Genomic DNA, 19351 nt, shown 5'->3' on the forward strand with positions numbered 1-19351 from the left:
TCCAGAATGGTTTGAGTTGGAAGGAACCTTAAACTTCATTTATTTCCACCCCCTGCCATGAACAGGGAAACCTTCCACTGTCCCAGGTTGCTCCAAGCCCCGTCCAACCTGGCCTTGGACACTTCCAGGGATCCAGGGGCAGCCTGTGCCCAGCTTCTCTGGGCACCCTGTGCCACGGCTTTACCACCCTCACACAGAAGAATTTCTTCCTAACCTGTAATCTAAACCTACTTTCTTTCAATTTGAAGTCATTCCCCTTGTCCTGGCACGACACTGCTTGCTCCTGCTGAAGTCCCTGCACACACACACGGCCTTTTCCTCCCTTCTCCTTTACAATCCACCACGGCTGGACCCTGGGACCACAACACCAGACCCTGGTGCAGGGAAGATCAGAGAGAAGGTGCAGGGTCATATCCCGTGTCCCCAGTGCCACCCTGTCCCTCAGCCTTTGCACATTGTCCTCAGGGGTGCTGGTGGCACCCCCACAGAGGGGGTTTCTCCCCTCTCTGCCCGGCCATGGCTGTCCAAGGCAGTTCCCTTCCCAGGGACTCCTGCCTGCAGGCCACCAGGGAGGTGGCTGAGCTGGTGGCACCATTCCAGTTGAAAAGATGAAAGCATTTACCCTTACATTTAAATAATGGATGGGAGTTGAACTACTGGGGTGGCTTATCCAGGCTGCAATCTGCACCCCCAGGGCCCTCAGCCCACTCCAGCACAGGACCCATTACACAGCTATTTGGTCACCCTAAAGGCATCTGATAGGGAGCCATTACCCACCCTTTACACGCAGTCCCACCAGATAGCCATCGCTCATGGCCATGGTTGACCACACTCCCCCTACTTGCATGTCCCCCCCCATTTTCCTGCCATCCAAGCCCACTCCCAATCAGCAGATGGAGGACCCAGCCAAATCCCTCCCCTGCCCTGATGAGGCAGCAGCTCCCCTGCTCCTGGGGCTGGGGGGATGTGGGGTCACAGCAGGTCCCTGGCCCAGCCCAGAGCCCAGCAGCTCCTGGTCAATGGAGCTGCACAACTTTTATGGGTTTCTAACCCCAGGTGGGTACAGCTGCTCCTGCTCAAGTATTCCTTCTCCTCTGGCTTCAAGAGCAATGGAGAGCTCAGGGATTGGGAGGGAGGGAAGTTTCCTAATAAACAAACCCTAAGGGAAGGCTTATCTCAGGCAAGGCAGTGGAAGGAACCAGATTCCAAGGCTCCTTGTAAAAGAGGAGGTTGTTACACTTCCCATCCCATTGGCACAAGGATGTGGCCCCAGGGAAGCTGGGAGTGGAGGACACGGAGGGTGGGTTTGCTGCATCCCCAACCAGCTTTCCAGCCACTGGTTGTGAGCTCTGGCTGGATGCCCTGCCAGGGTCAACAGCAAGGGGAGACAGTGCAGGGGCAAACCAGACACCCTGGGACACAGGGATGGGACCAGAGCTCCTGGGGAAGGGTGGCAGGATGTCATGTCAGGCTGCTCATTGTGAGCAGGGCAGCCCCAAGCATGAGGTGGGAACATCCCAGAGACCCCTGAAAATGCTGTGTCCCCAGATTTCCCTGGCTTGGTGGCAAAGGGCCAGGGACAAAATCTGGGGGTGGATCCCAAGGTGGAAGGGGACATTCACTGCAGAGGTACAGTCACCAGGAGTCCCAGGAGTCATCCACCTGCATGGAGGATGGCTGGGGCTGTGGTGGGCATCACCTCTTCCCACTGCACTCCAGCCTGGCAGGGAAACCATGGTCCAAGGGACAGAGCTGCAAACTCCCTTTGGTTTGCCCACAAGTAAAAGGTGTGGTGGAGCCAATGCCATGTCCAGAGTTGGGTGCTGCCAAGCACCAGCAGGGTGCTGGCTGTGACACCCAGAAATGGGGACACATTTGGTGCCGGGGGGAGTTCACCCCTTGCACACAGCAATGTGCAGCTGGTTGGGGGAGATCCAAGTGATTCGGCACCATGCAAATTCAGAGGCCGTGACAGAGATGACCAGGAGGGCGAGTGCTGAGGTGCCCCACCCCGCTGTGCCAGGGCATCCCAGGCCCCACCTACAGCTGGCTGGGGAGCTGGGCACTCACTCAGAGCTGTGGGCTCCCAGGTGGAACCAGCTGGGGACGAGAAGTGGTTCCTGCCCAGCACAACCAGTTTTCTCTTACCCCAACGTGGGCAGGCCGGAGCTCAGAGCAGTGGAAAGTTACCAAACGTGGGCTCAAGAAGGGCCAAGGTCGGCCAGGAGATTTCTGAGCAGACGTGTGAAGCTGCAAAGACAACCTGGAGCAGAACTGCTCCATCTCAGGCAGGAGGGAGGCAATGACCCAGCTTTGCAGCGGTGACAGGGCAACTTTAACTGTGAGCCGAGGGCAGGGAAAGATACCAGGCTGAGAGGACTCGAGCTGGGAAGACGAATCAGGAATTGACCCCAAAGGGGTCTCATCACTCCAGAGGGCCTGTCCCAACTCACCTTGCACTTCCCACCTGGGGAAAGGCTGGGAAGGTTTTCTTTCTGCCAAATGGCTGCACGTTGTGAGGTAGTTTCCCCATGACCTTAAGTAAGGAGTGGTGTTAGTCTTGGGAGCTCCAAGTAAGGTGTGCTGGGAGGTACTAACAGTGCCATGAGAACACCGTTCCCTTTGTCTCTTCCTCACCCCTCTTCTTAGCATTGTTCCTCCCTTTGCTTGGAAGCATTAGCACAGTAGGAGCAAGCAGGGGAGGCTGTGACTCCCCTCGAGGCACAAATGTTGCCCCCAGGGCTGGTAGCACAGCAGGGAAGCAGCACAGATGTGCTGAGACCTGGCAGGGGCTGATCTGCCAGGGCAATGCAGATCAGAGGGACAGCCCAGCTCTCACCCCAATTGCAGCTCCTGGGGAGGAACAGCAAGTCCTCCTGATCCTCCTGGGAGCTTTTCTGTGGGAGGAAGAGGAGCAGAGGCAGACAGAAGGCATCACTCCACACACTGCCGGTGGCTTATCTTGGATCCTCTGCTCCCAGCTGTTTGTGGAAGCAGCACTGCTGCTCCTCATCGCTCTCTCCACCACAACCACTGTGAGGGCATCTCTGCCTCGAGCCATCTTGCTGTGCCCTGGTGACTGTCCCCTGGCTCTGACAGGAGCACTGCTGCACTGCTGGAGTATTTCAAGTCCCACATGAACTTTTCAACCCCCGTCAGCCACAAGCACTGAAGTGCTGGGCAGTCCCTGAGACTGCAGCTCCAAAGCTGCTCCGGCAGCAGCTGTGTTCTCCACCCCCCCATAGCATGTAGCCAGTGCAGAGGAGTAGCTATCCCATCTTCTCAGCTTTAAATGAGGAAAAACAGTGCAAAAGGCTACAAAATTTCCCTGCTGCGTTTTCCCATCTGTTATTGCAATTGGAGGTTTCCTTTCCCTGCTCCTAGATGCCTCTGAATGGATTATTTCCCTGGGTATTTGCCCAGGGCAGAACCTTTCCAGCTTTGGAGCTGGATCAAAGGCCCACGGAGGGAAGCACTGAGGGTTTAGGTACTTAAAAGAGCTGGGGCGGGTGAGGGCAGTGCTCTGGATCTCACCAGGGCCGATCCTTCCAAAGGCAGCCAAGCTGAGCAGAGAGAAGGTTTCCCTCAGGCTTTGCAGGCTAAAGCAGGGTGAGATCCTGGCTGCGGCTGTTTGATCAGCTCCTGCCTTCCTGCCCACTTCCCTGCCTGGAAGGGGCCCATGCCTGCTGGGACTGGGGCAACACAGGAGATGCCAAGTGGTACCAGGGCACCACTGCTGCGTGTTCCCCACTGCTGCCTTGGGGTGCAGGAGAAGATGCTGAGGGTCGAATGGTTGAAAGAGAAGGATCAAACATTCCTGCAAGGCAGAAGCTTCCTGAAGACCCAGGAGCACCTGCACAGCTAGGTACTGTGCCTGGGCAGCCCTGGCTCCCCCACTGCAGGCAGCAGCTGCTGCAAAGCCAGAACACCCACATCATTTTCCCAGATCTGGGGCTCAGGTAGTCAAAGCACTCAGCCCCTGTTATTTCCTCCCTGATTTTAGGTGCAGGGTACCCAAGGATGTTGACACTTTGTGGTTTGGGGGGGAAGTGGGAACAGAAATTGCAGGTGCAGGTGCTTCCTTGCCCACCTGTAGCCAGTGGCACACCAGCAGTGCCAGCCTGCACCCTTCCTCACCAGAGGAAGAGCTGGAGCAATCCCTCGTGGAAGACCAATTGGCTCAGTACCATCCATACAGGAATATTTCTGGCACATAGCTTTGCTCCAGTAACAGCCACGCCCCTGGGATTCTACAGAGCTCCTGGACATCCAGAGCCCTCCTCAGTGGGCTGAGCATGGAGCTGTGTTTGCAGAGAGCTTCTGTTTGTTTCCCACTTCCTGCATGGCCTTGGGATGCTGTTCCCTGCCAGGACAGGAGGGTGCTTTGCTTTCCTCCCACCACCCTTCCAGACCAGGTGGAGATGCCACGATGGGGCGGAGGGAGATAGCCTGGTGGGACCATTGCCCAGCTCCCACGGGGACAGGCTCGTGCCTGGGTCGGGTGGAGAAGGGGGCGGCAATGGGGATGCTGCCACCAGGACAGGGATTCATCCACAGCGCTGTTCCTGGCATGAAAGAGGCTTTGTGGCAGTGCCCCGCTGTGCTTCACAGCTTCTGGCCCTTCCCAGCAGGCTCAACAGAGAGCTTGATGTCCTAAAGAGGATTAACTCCCTAATCCTCTTGTGAGCCTTGTGAGCAGGGAGGCTGTGCAGGAGGAGGGAGAAAGGGAGAAGCTGAGGTGTCAGCTGAGCCCATATCAGACCCTGGAGAATCTTTTCCATTGGTTAGCTAACCAGCAGAGGGGATTCCGGGATGTCCATGCAGGACCAGGTCAGTTTTAGGGACCAGAGTAGTTACAGCTTTCCTTTCTTGAGGGATTTCTGTGCTGCCTGAAGAGGAGCTGAGTTCTTGCTCTCACCTCCATGGAATAAAGTTTAGGAATCCCCCGCCCAGTCTCACCCTGCGTGGGGGATCAGACTCCAAGAGCTGTGTCCCGCAGTGTCCCCAGGTCCCTGCATGTCCCCAGCTGGACACTGCAAGCACTCCATGGACAGTGGGGGAGTGCAGCCAGGACAGAGGCTCTGCTCTGCTTGGAGATCATGTTTTCTGTGTGTGGATGTGCAGTGCCTGCTCCAGCTTCCCACCGAAACCTCTTGCACAGTCCTGGGATCCGACTTTCCCTTGCGCACACGCACAGACACAGACAGGGTGCATTCCAGCTGTTTGATGATCAGTGCCAATCATTCCCGGTTCTTCGGACAGACGGGGCCGCCTGGTGTCCGCACGAAGCAATGACCAGCCCGTGTCCAGCCCGGCACCTGCTGCCACCCTGCTCCGTCCCCTCGTCGCCCCTTCGGTCCCAGCAAACCACCACAGCCCTCGGCTGCAACTTTCTTGCGCTGACGGTGGTGTAGAGCAGGCTGGGGACTGCTGGGATTCTCGGGGCCGGAGTGCTCTGGTGTCCAGCAGGGTCCAGAGTAAGCTGGGGAATGCTGAAACCTTCAGGGCTGGAGTGCTCTGGTGTCCAGCAGGGTCCAGAGTAAGCTGGGGAATGCTGAAACCCTCAGGGCTGGAGTGCTCTGGTGTCCAGCAGGGTCCAGAGTAAGCTGGGGAATGCTGAAACCCTCGGGGCCGGAGTGCTCTGGTGTCCAGCAGGGACTTGAGCCACAGGAGGGTTTTGTTGCACCACAACCGACACTGGACTGACACTGTGGACTTTCGGGTCCCCCCACATGCTCCCCAGTCACAGAGCTGTGCTCTAGGTGGGGAAATATTCTCAGTGGATGGATTTGAGTTGTTTTCCCACGAGCCTGTGACTTGGTAACTCCTCCTGTGGGATCTCCCGCTGGCTCCCTGCACACTTGTAGTGTGCCAGGCAGGCACCGTGCCTGTCTCCCTGGGCACAGGGACTGGCAGAGACCCAGGGTTTGTGTGTTCCTTCTGGACACACAACCAAGAGCTGCTGCCCCGTGCCAGGGGAGGAAAAGCCACAAGGGGTGAAGTTTGCCACTTATACGTGCAAGGAATGTGCTCCAGGAAAGCCTGAACTGAACCCAACCTCTCTTTGGTTTGGCCCATCTCCAGCAGCAGCAGGCTGACCATGCCCATGTCCTTGAACCCTGCAGCTCCCGGTGCTGGCGTGGGCATGGGCTGTGCCAGGGCTCTGCCATGACACAGGCATCTCCTGGGGTCCGGGATGGCTTCCGAACAGGTTGTGACAGAGCCACGGTCCTGGAAAGGTGAACAGGAGCCCCAGGGCCAGGCTGTGTTTGTTTATCCTGGTGATGGAGCACACAACAGTGAAACAAAAGGTCAAACCCTGTTGCCCTGGGAGATGGTTTTTGAAGCTGCCTCCTGTCCTGCTGGGGCTCAGATGGAGCGGCCCCAGCGCTTGTCATGTCAAGTTATTTTTCTAATTTCGGCTGGTATTAGGTCTGAAGCAGGCACTGTGAGGTTCAGGGATACACTGATCCAGGACCAGAAGGGCCCTAAACACCTGGTGAGAAGAGCACCCAGCCCTGGGGCTTTGGAGGCAGATCCTCATCCCACAGCTCCTGCAGCCAGACAGACCCCAACCTGCTTCCTTAGTCCTAAGGGAGGCACATGCGGCCCCTCCAAGCATCCAAAAAGGTGCCTGAGTCTGACCCAAACTTCACTTATATTTGGCCCATCTGAATAATGAACAGACACAAACTTCTTCACGACTTGGCCAGGTTTAAGGTGGGTGGTTTGAGCTCACTGTGGGCAGAAGTGGACAGGGCACTCTCAGGAAGCACTGTCAGGAGTCACTGCCAGGGAGGGAGGGCAGGTCCTGAGCAGCCCCTTGCAGGCTGCTCCTTGCTAACTCTGCTTTTACTCCTGACCCTCTTTGTTGGGGCAGAACTAATAAATGCCACCATCAACTCCAAGCACGGTTTTGTCCAGTTGTGGAGATCTTGGGTTGAGCAGCATGGACATAGAAAGGGGAGAAAGGGTTCCAGCAGTCCTGGCTGATCTGCCTCTTCTAGAGCTTCTCCATCACTGCATCTCAAAGCCTGACACGGCAAAATTCACCAGTCTTCTTTATGTAAGAGAGGAGACTGAGGCACACACCTGCACTGTGCTCAGGCTGGGGCACACAGGGAGGCAGTGATGAAGCTGTGAGGAGCCCTGATTCACAGTGTGAGCATCCCTGTGCCCCCCCAGCAGCTGCCAAGAGTGAGGAGCAGCAAATCAGCCCTTTTGCCTCTACGTAAAAACCCCACATCACCCCTGCAGCTGGGTGCCTCCCTCTGGCTGGAGCAGGCAGGTGGGACACAGACTGATCCTGGGGGAAAGGCACCTTGTTTCTGGGCAGGAGACCAGCAGGGAGTAAAAACCTTGTGGATCAGCCCTTGTCTTGCTGCTTCTGGTTGTCAGCACAAGGAGCTGTGTTTACCCAGACTTGAGGGCAATCGCCCGTCACTAACAACACAACATCCCTCGGTCCCACTGCCCTGAGCCCGGCGAGGGAGCAGGACGGAGCCGGTGGGAGGGCAGCGCTGCCAGGGAAGGACAGGCAGCCCCCAGGACAGCAGGACTGAGGTACAGGATCTGTGGGGCTGGGCTCGTAGCCACAGGTGGTTGGCCTGAGCTGTGTGGGGGACAGTGTCAGAGCCCTTTTCTGGGGCTTGGACCCCAAGCAGCTCAAACTAAGCTCAGGACACACCATCAAGGGTCTGATGGCAACTTTGGGTGTCCAGTGCCCAGGAAGCGAGGTAGATGCTCCTGATGTGGCAGTCAGTACATTTCTCCCTGGCAGTGACTCAGTTTCCCCATCTGTAAAATCCAGTTTCTTGGATTGAGGACTCTGTCCAGCTCTGAAGGAGGACCCTGACAAGCAGTCCTGAGATGTGGAGGGCTTGTTTCCACCAAGCAGATCTCTGCTGCTGGAGATATAAGGCTTAACCACCATGGGGAAGAAAAAAACACCATGGGGAGGAAAAAGCTGTTCCCAGGCCCCAAAACCAGCAGGAATCAGATTTCCATCTGTATTCTCTCATCCCCGCCATCATATATTTGCATTTAATAGCTCTGCAATTATTCAGGGATGGCTTTTAGATAGCTGTAGTGTTTGCACATGAGAAGGACTATTTGGCACCGTATGCCTTAGCTTTCTTCAGCTGTGGTCTGGGGAAATGTCACTTTTGTGAGCAGCATAGAGCACATGATCCAGGCAATCATGGGACATGGGGCAATAAAAGTGGAGTGATGGTTTGCAAACAACTCAAAACAGCCAAGTGTGCCCATTATAATATTAATTATAATCACATTTAAAGCAAAGTGAAGCTGTGCCTCTCCAGGAGCTTTAATGAGGTCATATTTCTCTTAACATTTCCCTTGCCAGCTCCTGGCTGTGTGTTATAAGCCATACTCCAGCCAGGCCTGGGCAGGACACAGCAAAGCTGGGCTCCCATCGCTGCCTGGTTTTAAAACAGAGTGAGAGTGAGCAAAACAGGAATTTGGGTTCTCATGGTGGTTCTCATGTCTGAGAAAATGGTGAAGATTGAATCTATCTTTCAGAGCAGAACCTCCCCTTTTCTCCCTGACAAGTTGTTGGCTACTTCAGAGGTAACTTAATCAGCAGGTAATGATCTCTGCTCCCTGTGACAGGGACAGGACCTAGGGAACAGCTGGAGCTGGGCCAGGGCAGGGTCAGGCTGGATATCAGGGAAAGGTTCTTCCCCAGAGGGTGCTGGGCACTGCCCAGGCTCCCCAGGGAATGGGCACGGCCCCGAGGCTGCCAGAGCTCCAGGAGCGTTTGGACAGCGCTGCCAGGGATGCCCAGGGTGGGGTTGTTGGGGTGTCTGTGCAGGGCCAGGGTTGGACTGGATGATCCCTGTGGGTCCCTTCTGATTCAGGATATTCTGTGATTCTATGAAACTATTTGGATGGGAAAGGAGCTGCCATTAGCGAAGACATGCACTGGCCACGTGTGACATCTGACACATGTGGGAGTTGAGGAATGGTCACCCTGAGTCACTCAAATCTAATCATGGGTCGAGCTTGGTTTGGAGAGATGAGGCTCACAGAAAATAGGAGTAACAAGTGTTAAAGACCTGAAAGAAGCCACCATCTCAGGAACTGGAGAGGTTGAGGTCCCATTCAATATGTTCACACACAGGGCTCACCTTTACACATAAATCTTCGGGCCACATCTTACACCAGTTGAGCTGTTGGAGCTGTTGGACCTTTTTGCTGGCTCCTCCAGCTGCAAATCCATCTTGGTGACTCTTTCATTTCTGTGCCATAGTCCTTATTTGTCCTTATTTCATAATTAGCTGGCAATAAGGTGACATGGTCTCTCTGGCATGAAGTGAATCCAGACTAGCACCAATGCCTTGATCCCGGGTAGATAGCAAGCACCATAGAATGGCCCCAGAGATGGCAGCAGGCAGGGACAGTCATGGTCCTACTGCTTCCCCCAAACAGGGACAAGAGATTTGTCATGGATGACACTCTGGAGACCAGCCAGATAAAAGAGAAGCTTCTGAAAACCATCTACAGCCTCCAGCTGAAGTCATTTGCCACGCTGCAGTCAGCCAGCCCGCTGCTGCACAGCCAGCGTGGCATGGGCATGGTGACCCAGCACCAGGTCCACCAGCTGGCAGATAAGGCCAAAAGCCTGTGTGGAGATCTGGACAACATCAAGAACCTCCTCTGCTATTGCCAGGATGAGCTGGTCCAGCAGATTCCCAACCCCACCGGCAGCCGCTATGGGGGTGTCAGTGGAATCCATTGCTCCCCGGATGGCTCCATCTATGTGACAGCTGAGAGTGCTCCCTGGGTCCACGTCCTCAGCAGCACAGGCCACACACTGCGGTCCCTGCGCTGCCAGCAGACGGGCAAGGGAGGCAGCATTTTCTTGCCAGAAGATGTTACTGTGACTAGGATGGGAATGGTGGCTGTAGCTGACATGGTGAATGAAGCCATCTGGGTCTTCAACCCTCACACCAGCCTCTCCAAGGGGGAATGGATAAAGGTCAGGAAGGGTGGTTCCCCCAGGGGTATTGGAGTAGACTCCGTGGGCAAGATCCTGGTAGCAGACTATGCACAAGGCCAAGTGCACAGCTTTGCTCTGGACCATGCTTTCAGGACACTCAATGTCCGCTCTGTCCCCAACCTGCAGGGACCTCGCTACGTCAGTCCGGTGCCTGGTGGAGGCTTTGTGGTGAGCGAGGAGTGTGGAGACGTCAAGGTCTTCATGAGGAGCCGTAAGCTCCTCTGCTCCCTCAGCAGCAAATACGGACACCAGTTTGGCAACCCTGCTGGGGTCTGCGTGGACACGGATGGCAGCATCCTGGTGGCAGATGAGCAGCGCCGTACAGTCCACTTGTTCCCAGAGCATGGAGCTCCCGTCTGCCTGGTGTCCACAGGGCTGCGGAGGCCCGCTGGCATGGCTTGCTCCTCCTCTGGGCACCTCTTCGTGGCAGACACAGTGGAGAATTGTGTCAAAGTCTTTAAGTACTGTGTGAGGTCCCCGTACAGACCCACCAATGCTAGGGCACCATGTGCTGGCCCCAACCAAACATCCAGATGGGGAGGGAGGGTGGTTCCCCTGCAGCCCTGCTGAGCTGTGGGTCTGTAGGTGGGCTGAGAGCTCCACTGCTCCCACAGATTCATGTCATAGAATCATGGAATGGTTTGGGTTGGGAGGGACTGTAAAGACCATCTCATTCCATCCCGTGCCATGGGCAGGGACACCTTCCACTAGACCATGTTGCTCCAAGCCCCGTCCAACACGGCCTTGGACACTTGCAGGGATGGGACATTGCCCCAGACCTGACTGCCTGATGGTCTCCAGCTTCTCCCAGGACTAGACCAGCTCTGGACCCACCGGAGTACCTAAAGGATGACCCAGCTACTCAGAATTGGCCTTGCATTGGTGCTTTGGCAAACTTGTTATCAGCACACCCTCTATTCCTTGTGTGTTTTCCAAAGCTAATATAAGTATTTCTCCTCTCTCCATATGATTTTAGTGTGCCATGGTCCCATCTTCCTGATGCCAGAGCATGACCGGAGGGGTAAGGCCATGCTGGAAGTCCATGTTCTATCACAGAATCATGGAATCACACAATGGTTTGGATTGGGTCCTTAAAGATCACCTAGATCTACACCCTGCCATGAGTAGGGACACTTTCCACTAGACCAGGTTGCTCCAAGCCCTGTCCAGCCTGGCATGATGACAACTGGTCCATACTAATTCATTCCCAGGCTAATTATTAGGGAGGGTTTTGCAATCAGAGAACAGCACACTGGGTCTGCAGCAGACTTCAGGAAAAGGGTAAGATGATGGTAACTCCTTCTGTGCTGCATTCCTGACCTCTACAGGGAAGCAACAACCACTGCATGGAGCAAATTCCATATGGAAACGTGGAACTCCTCACACTGCCCCGCGTCCTGCGGCTGGAGCTGCCTTGTTGCGCTCTGGAGAGGAGGGGTCAGAGCCACGTCCGCTGCCTTTATCGGCAGCGGCCAGGGGAAGGCGGGCAGGGTGTGCCGGCACAGGAACGGGCGTTTTCCTCTCCCCACTCCAGCCCTCCGTGTGGGCATGGCGCTCAACGACTCCCCGGTCTCTGCTGATATCCCAGACCCAAGTCACGCCTCTCATCCCACATGATCCCTGGAGAGGGTCTTGCTCCCTCCTGGCCCTGGAACAGGCACTGAACACAACAGACACCTCGTGGTGCCCTCCAAGACCCCTCTCCGTGCAGAGTGAGGCAGCAGCAGGGAGGGGGCTGCATGGTCTGCAGGAATGCGGGGATGAGCCTGTCCCATCTCAGGAAGCTGAGCTCCCAGAAAACCAAATCTCCCCCAGCTTATTTCCAATTCTGTGGCATCCAACAACAAAAATAGCATCCCAAACCTTTTCTCTAGCCCACCCCAACTTCTGCACCTGCTCTCCCTTTCCATGTGGGGACCCCCTCATGCTGCCCAGCATCTTCCCAAGCTCGCTGACCCTGACCCACTGCTGGATCACAGGACAAAGCTCTTGGGCGCCTGTTGGCACCCGTGGGCCTCTGCTGGGCCAGGCATCCACTGAGGCAGTCAGGATGGGGGTCAAGACGCTCCCATCAGGACAGCTGAGCCCCCTGCTAGTGGGATGGGGGACAACAGGGTTCCCTGAGGAAAGGCGAGTCCTTGGACTTTGGGGATGAAGGACAGTGTGGTCTCCCATGGAAAGGTGAGTGCCTGGCCTGTGGGATGAGGGACAGCAGGGTCCTGTGAAGAGAGGTGAGACCTGGACTTTGGGGATGGGGGATCATGGACAGTGGCATCCCATGAGAAGAGCTGACAGCCTGGCCTGTGGAATGAGGGACTGCAGGGTCCCGGGAGAACAGCGGAGGCCCTCGGTTTTGGGAACAGACGACAACGGGGTCCTGTGAGGACAGGTGAGCCCCTGGCCTGTGGGGATGGAGCCAACAGCGTCCCGTGAGCACAGCCGAGCCCCTGGCCCCGCTCCAGGCCGGGCGGTGGCAGGGGAGGCGGGGGGCACTGCCGCTCCTTATCGCGCGGCTCAGGCGGCCCCGCCGCTCTCGGGGCCCGCGGGAAGGCGCCGGGACGAGCCCGGGGAGCGGCGCTGCCGGGAGCGGGGCCGGCGGGGCTCGACAGACCGGAGCGAGGAGCGGGGAGCGGGGAGCCGAGGCACAGCGGAACGCGGGCGGCGGGTGGCGGCGCCGGCCGGGCCCGTCCCGCTGCACGGCCCGGCCGCAGCGGCGTCTCCGAGCAACCGCGGGCGGAAGCGGCGGAGCGGAGCCGGCGGTAGGAGCGGAGCGGGCCGGGCCGGGCCGGGCCGGGCGCGGGGCCTGCGCGGGCACCGGGGAGGCCCCGGCGGGCCGGGGGCAGCGCCGGGCCCTTGCGACACTGAGGGGCTGGAGCGGGTCCAGAGAAGGGAGCAGAGCTGGGAAAGGGGCTGGAGCACCAGGAGCGGCTGAGGGAGCTGGGAAAGGGGCTCAGGCTGGAGCAAAGGAGGCTCAGGGGGGACCTTTTGGCTCTACACAACTCCCTGACAGGAGGGGACAGCCGGGGGGGGGGGTCGGATTCAGGGAACAAGGGACAAGATAAGAGGAAATGTCTTTAAATTGTGCCAGGAGAGGTTTAGTTTGAACATAGATAGGATAGGTGTGGAAATTTCTTCACGAAAAGCATGGTCAGGCACTGTCACAGGCTGCCCAAGGCAGTGGTGGAATGCCAGCCCTGAAGTGTTCAAAAAGCCCTGTGGATGTGGCACCTGGGGACATGGTTTAGTGGTGATGGTGCTGCTGCTAGGGGAATGACTGGACTCAATGTTCTCCGAGGGCTTTTCCAACCTTTACAGTTCCATGGTTCTATGATTCTTTATATCCTGGCCCTAATCCCCCTACAAGTGGGATGCTCAGGTGTGGATTTGCTGTCGGATCAGTCCCCCTTGACACCGTGTGGCCACAGGATAGCCTCTGGGGTGAGACCATGGCCACATCCCACCGTTCACCTTTGCTTTTCTAACAAAAATTCTGGAATTAATCAGTCCTGGGGTCCTGTATTCATTTTTTTGGTTGCATTAACACATTTTAGGTGGCGTTTATTTTGTTGGTTTTGGTGACCTTGAGATCATTGCATTGATGCTCTCAGGGAAAGATGGATGTTTTCAGCAGAAATAGGTGGATCTGGAAGATTTTAGGCGCTTGATGAGCAGGCACTGCATGAGCATTGGTGGGATTTTTCTGTTAAAATTAGCAGCAGTGAAACAGTTGACTGTGATGACATTTGATGTTTCAATCAGTCTATTGAAATGAGTGAGGTGGATGCACGACAAGTCATGGATTTGGGAATACGAGACACATTAACATAACAATAGTTGATCAGCTGGTTTTCAACTGTCAAGATATTTTGTACAGCCTGAAAATCGTATCAGAGTCTTCTCTGCCATGTCTCCAGCATCCAAAGGGCAGATCATTTGACCTGAGCTATAGCTAGGGTAGTTGGGTGCATGAAACTATGTTAATTCAAAAAGTTGGGGAAGGTGTAAGAGGAAAAACTCGCAAACTAGAGAAGATAAGGGTGAGAAGTGTTTCTGTTCCATGAGAAGTTTTCCCAGAGGATTGTGGCTATCTTTAAAAACAATCTCAGTGAAAAATAAATGTGTGTATGAAGAGTCAGTTGACAGTTCCTCTCTGAAATTTCCAGTGGATGGACAGACCTTTAAGGACAGCTGTGCACAGACACTGAGAGTCCTTCACAGCAATACTCACAACAACTGTCCCTCCTTCAGTAGGAAAAACATCACAGAGGCTGCCTTTGATGTTTTGGCTTGGACTGAATTTTCCCTTTTACTGCAAAACTGCAAAGTACATCCCAAGGCTTCCCTCTCCTGAGGGATTTTGTTGGCAGTGTGGTGCTGGAAGCCCAGTGTTTGCAGGTGCTGAAAGCACCCAGCACTGGCCCTCACTGCCCCAGAGATCCTCCAGTCCCCAGCAAGATCTGGAGGCCACAGAGGGACTTCATTTCTCCCTCTCTGACCTGAGGGATAACCTCAGAGACCTGGAGTCTGTGAGGAAGCAGGATCTCAGAAGAGTCATGGAATCATGGCATGGTTTGGCATGGAAAGGACCTTGCAGACCATCTCATTCCACCCCCTGCCATGGGCAGGGACACCTTCCACTATCCCAGCTTGCTCCAAGCCCCTTCCAACCTGATCCTGAACACTTCCAGGGATGGGGAGTCCACAACTCCCCAGTTTACCCCACTATAACCCCAGAGGTTAATCACTCCCTATAGCTGCTGCTCCATCCCTCCATGCTGTAGGAAATTGCCAGGTGCTGAGCTTTACTGGCTCAGCTCTCCTGTACTAAGGGAGAGGAAAACAAAGCCACCAGGCCCTTCCTGCTGCGCATCCTCCCTCTGTGTTGTAAATACCCTCTGTGTTCCCTTTCCAACTGACTGGGTCCCTCGCAGAGGAGCAGCCTCGGGGGCCTGCGGAGTTTTCACATCCCTAACAAAGCACTGAAGGACAGGAAAGGACAACGGGCGCCGGATGCCGCCTGTTCTGCGCCAGCGCCCTCCTTACTGCAATTATATCCCTGGTAGAAACCTCCACCTTATTTAAAGAGACACTGTCAACTGCCTCAAAGCTCCTTTTTGGAAAAGTCTCCCAAGGCCATTGAGATGTGTTCTTAATGATGGGAGAAAAGCACTGGAGATAAAGAGCACTGATAAAGCAGAGATGCTTCTCCTCTTTTAGACTGTTGAATCTAATGAATTAAAACTATTTCAGTTAATCACTGTAGTCTCTTCTGACAAAATTATCATCTCAGTTTCCAGATGAGGGGAAGAGCTGAGCGATGTGATCAAGATTGCTCAGTGAGTTTGCCACAGAGCAGAGCTCTGGGCTGTGAGGTGATAAAGGAGACTATAGCATGAACCAGTGTTTGATTGTTGGTAGCAGCAGGAAATACTCCCCAGAGGCACCATGGTGTGCTGTGATGTAGTCCCTTCTCTAGGAAGTGCTCCAGCACGTCCAGTGTGGGATCCAAGATCTAAGGCTAGGTGAATTCCTGATCTTGGCTGGTCTGATGGGCTGTGCTTATCCAGGTACCACCACAAAAAACCCCTCCAGGACTGGAGAAGGGCTTTACTGGGAAACTCCAGGCTTACCTTCAAAGACTGCAGATCATCAGGAACCTCCTGAATGTGTGTGTGGCTGTTGGCTGTCACTAATATCATTACTCAAGTGGTTGGGCTTAGTGTTTTCAAACATGCTTAGTTCTCCTCTCCAGTGGCTTTGGCCAGCTCACATTTTCCTTGCATTTACTCCCCATCCTCAAGTTTAACTTCTGTGTTTATTGGCAGGTGTATGTCCCTCCAGGGTCACTGTCATGGTACTGAAGGTGTTCTTTCCGTCGTGCTGCTCCTCGGCAGACAGCGGCATTTTGATCGGCCGCTGGATCTCGGAGCAGAACTCTGCTGTCATCCTTGCTGTGGTGCACTTCCCCTTCATTCCTGTCCAGGTGAAGCAGTACCTCGGGGAAGTTCAGCGTGTGACTAAAGTCAGTGTTTCTGTGCTTGGCTCATGGAGCAACAGCAAACAGGAGAAAGAAGATAGTCTGAGTGAGTTCCTGGAAGACCTTGGGACCATATTCTGCCATGAGCCATGGATTCAGATAAGCAAAGAGGGAGACAGCAAATTCTGGAGCTGTTCTACCCTTCAGAAAAACTCTAAGAACCCTCAGGAGGAAGAAATCATCTTGGTGTACTATGACCAGCGCAAAGTCATGCTTTCCCATCTGCACCCCCCTTTGGACACAGCTGGCCAGAGGGCAGAGGATGCCTCAAAGCTCTCGGCCATCTTTGACACGGTGGCCAGGAGCCGGGTCCTGTTCATGACCGACAGGTACGACGAGGGGCCCATCAAGCTGACCCACTGGCAGTCGGATGGGGTGGAGGCCAGTATCATCGTGGAGCTGATGAAGCAGGCCTCCGTGCCTGCCTGCATGCTGCTGACATTCCTGCTCTCACTGCTCTCTGGGATCTGCAGGAGCAGGTAGGGGATGTGACATCACCCAGCTTGTTTCACCTGGAAATGTAATTCGTGTTTAGGCATTGCTGGACTACTGCTCAACCCCAGTGAGAAATGTGATTTGAAGTTGTTCTGTTGGAACAGGCTGCTGCAAGAGGTCCTGCTGGAGTCTGGGAAGCTCCACTGAAAACACAATGCCACAGCCTCTCTCAGAGCTCTTTGTGGAGCTGGGAGGTTTTCTGAGGAGGCATTAATGTCCTTCCCATTTGCAGCAGGGATAGTTCAGCCGTGCTTCAGTTTCATCACAGCTGAAACAGTGGATTTCTGGCTGTTCTGTGGCTGACAGAATGACATGAGGCTCTCCTTAATGGCTCAATAGCTGAGGACTCCCTCCTCCCTGTTTGCTGTGAGTCCTTCTGCAGCTGTGAAACATCAGCAAATACTGTTTCTAATCTGTCCTCTCTCCAAGAGACTGTGGTGCTGCAACCTTGGCACTTTATAGAAGTTTAGAGGGATTGCTGGTCAGCCTGAATCCTTGGTGAAATCCTGTTCTCACAACTGTGAGCCTGAATAGGGTGCTCCAAATGTAACACGTGGCAAGTGCTTGGACTGGAAACTAATTCTGAGCAGATTCGAAGGGGAGAAAATTAGAATCATGGAATCATTTACCTTGAAAAAGCCCTCTAAAATCATCAAGTCCAACCATTAACCCAGCACTGCCAAGGCCAGCACTAACCCAGGTTTCCAAGTGCCACATGTTTTTTGAATGCTTGCAGGGATGGTGATTCCACCACTGCCCTGGTCAGGCTGCCTGGAGAGGTTGTGACAGAGAGGGGGGTGGAATTCTGGTTCTAAGCTGCAAGGGGACACTAGAATTGATGAAATTTTGATAACAGCTACTACTGTATTCATGGATAGATCGTCTCGAGTACAGCCTAAGGGAATGGAGGTTTTTAACAGGTTTCCAATTGTGTGATACGGTTGTAAAAGAATTACAGTGAAACTCTTCCCATGCAAAGATTTTCTGAGCAGTTGGGTTACACATTTTGGTACACAAAGGGAAAACTGTCCAGTTTTGGACTATTGGAAGAGATTTAGGTTCAGACCCAAACCTAATATCATCAAGGACCCCTGTGTCCTGGGACTGCTCTGTAGATACTGTGTGTTACTGGTTCTTAATGGTGACTAAGTCACAACTTTGTGGTCGGGCAGAAGATTTGGAGTCAGCTCCAAAGGTCATTTTTCTGTCTGTGTGCCACGTCCAACAGATAGGATGATTCTTTTCTGCACAGGCACTTGGTCTCACTTGATCCTACCTCGTCTGGTGCCAGGACTGAGGCCAGGCTTGGAGTCAGGTTAAGCCCAAGCCTTGCAGACATCCAGGAGGCTACAGTCTAAGCCTAGGGTGGGAGCTCAAGCTCAGCTGGCAGGTTGGGCCCAGATAGCTGCTACCCAGCTTCTCAGGAATTCGGACTTCATCTTTTCCTAGGGCCAGGATGGATGTTTTGAGGTAGAGCAGCAGCCAGCTGTACCTGCCAGCAGGCAGAATGCAAGACTTGCTGTGCATAAACCTACGCTGAGCCTGTCTGTAGCCTTGGGAGGCAGAGGTTTCTCTCTCCTTTGTTTTATTCACCCACAGTATCAGCTTTGTATTTACTTACCTTACTCGTGTTTTAAAACATCAATCTTGGAGAGCAGAGGTTAGTACCTGGCTTTATAACAAGTCTCCTGCTTGACCTTGTAAGTCATTCAGAGGAATTTGGTTCCAGTTTGCACGTGATGTGTGGTACAACCCCCTTCATGCCAACATACTCGAGGCAGGGAGGGTTCAAGATGTCATGTGCAGGTGTCCTTCCAGTCCCCTCCTCCCCATGCTGGGACAGAACATCCCACAAAATAAGATTTACTGAGTTCTTTCTCCTTCAGGTCACAGGACTTCTTTCTTTCCCTGTTTTTTTGTGATGTTAAGGGATAGTCAGCTTTGAAAGGCCAAAGAAAGAGATCAGCAATGTCCTCTCAGGCTGCAGAGGCTTGGGGATTTTTGGAAATGCCCCTGTTGTGTATTTGCACAGGAGAAGCAGGGCAGCAGTGTTGGAAATCTCAGGGAGAGAGTTGCTGCCATCCCTCCAAGCTCAGCCAGCGCTCCCAAGTCCTGCACATCCTGAATTAAGGCATTTCTTCAGCACCACCGTGTACTAAGGGGTTGCCATTGCAATTCTGCCTCAAAGGGACTTGAGGGCAGCATTCCATTATCCCTGAAGGTCTCTGCTCTTGGGGACATTAGGGTGTTTTAGTCTTGAGGCAATAAATTCTGTGTGCTTCTTTTAAAAGACGTCTGTTTATAAGCACCTCCAATTCCTCATCCAAAGGGAGGCACTGTTCCTGCAGTTTCTAGCAAGAAGCAAGAAAACACTCAGGAGTTCTGGTTAATGGAGCTTAATATTTGCATGTAATCCAGATTCGGAAAGATTGATTTTCATCTGATGGCTGAAAAATCCCCTCTCACTCTTGGGGAAAAAACTGAATTGGAAAATCAAGACTTACTCATGGAGGCTATGTTAATTTAGTGCTAAAATTCCATATATTTGGAAATACCCCAAAGATCTCCTGCTGCTTAAATAATGCAATGACACAACATCACTGGATTTTGTTGGGTTTTTTTTATCTGGTTGGTTTTCCATTGAAGTTCTGAAAATTGTTCTATAAACTGTGTGGTAAACAAGTGGGAGTATTTCTGGCAATGCACAGTCGATGTGCAAAGGGGTAGGAGACCACGCACGGAATATTTTTTGCTTTCTTCCTCAGTCCTCCCAGAGAGGAGAGTTCCCATAGCACATC

At 54.0% G+C, this 19351-nt stretch overlaps 2 protein-coding genes across 6 annotated transcripts in view; both read left to right on the top strand.

Moving 5' to 3' along the window:
* Positions 1–8959: 8959 nt before the first annotated feature.
* Positions 8960–10632, top strand: NHLRC4 (NHL repeat containing 4). Its single transcript, XM_032126371.1, has one exon. The coding sequence runs from the start codon at positions 9425–9427 to the stop codon at positions 10589–10591; it is 1167 nt and encodes a 388-aa protein (XP_031982262.1). The 5' UTR covers positions 8960–9424; the 3' UTR covers positions 10592–10632.
* Positions 10633–12385: 1753 nt separating this feature from the next.
* PIGQ (phosphatidylinositol glycan anchor biosynthesis class Q) overlaps positions 12386–19351 on the top strand; it is a 38302-nt gene continuing 31336 nt past the window's right edge. The window contains exons 1-2 of one of the 5 annotated variants that reach the window (XM_032125990.1): positions 12386–12410; positions 15847–16537. In XM_032125990.1, the coding sequence (XP_031981881.1) occupies positions 15873–16537 (665 nt within the window). In that variant the 5' untranslated portion in view covers positions 12386–12410; positions 15847–15872. Of the gene's footprint in view, positions 12411–12695; positions 12781–13073; positions 15081–15846; positions 16538–19351 lie in introns of those variants that run through there. The other 4 variants (XM_032125993.1, XM_032125992.1, XM_032125989.1 and 1 more) reach the window with 4 other exon arrangements.

This window comes from Corvus moneduloides, chromosome 16, assembly GCF_009650955.1.
Source record: "Corvus moneduloides isolate bCorMon1 chromosome 16, bCorMon1.pri, whole genome shotgun sequence".
NCBI classification, from domain to species: domain Eukaryota; kingdom Metazoa; phylum Chordata; class Aves; order Passeriformes; family Corvidae; genus Corvus; species Corvus moneduloides.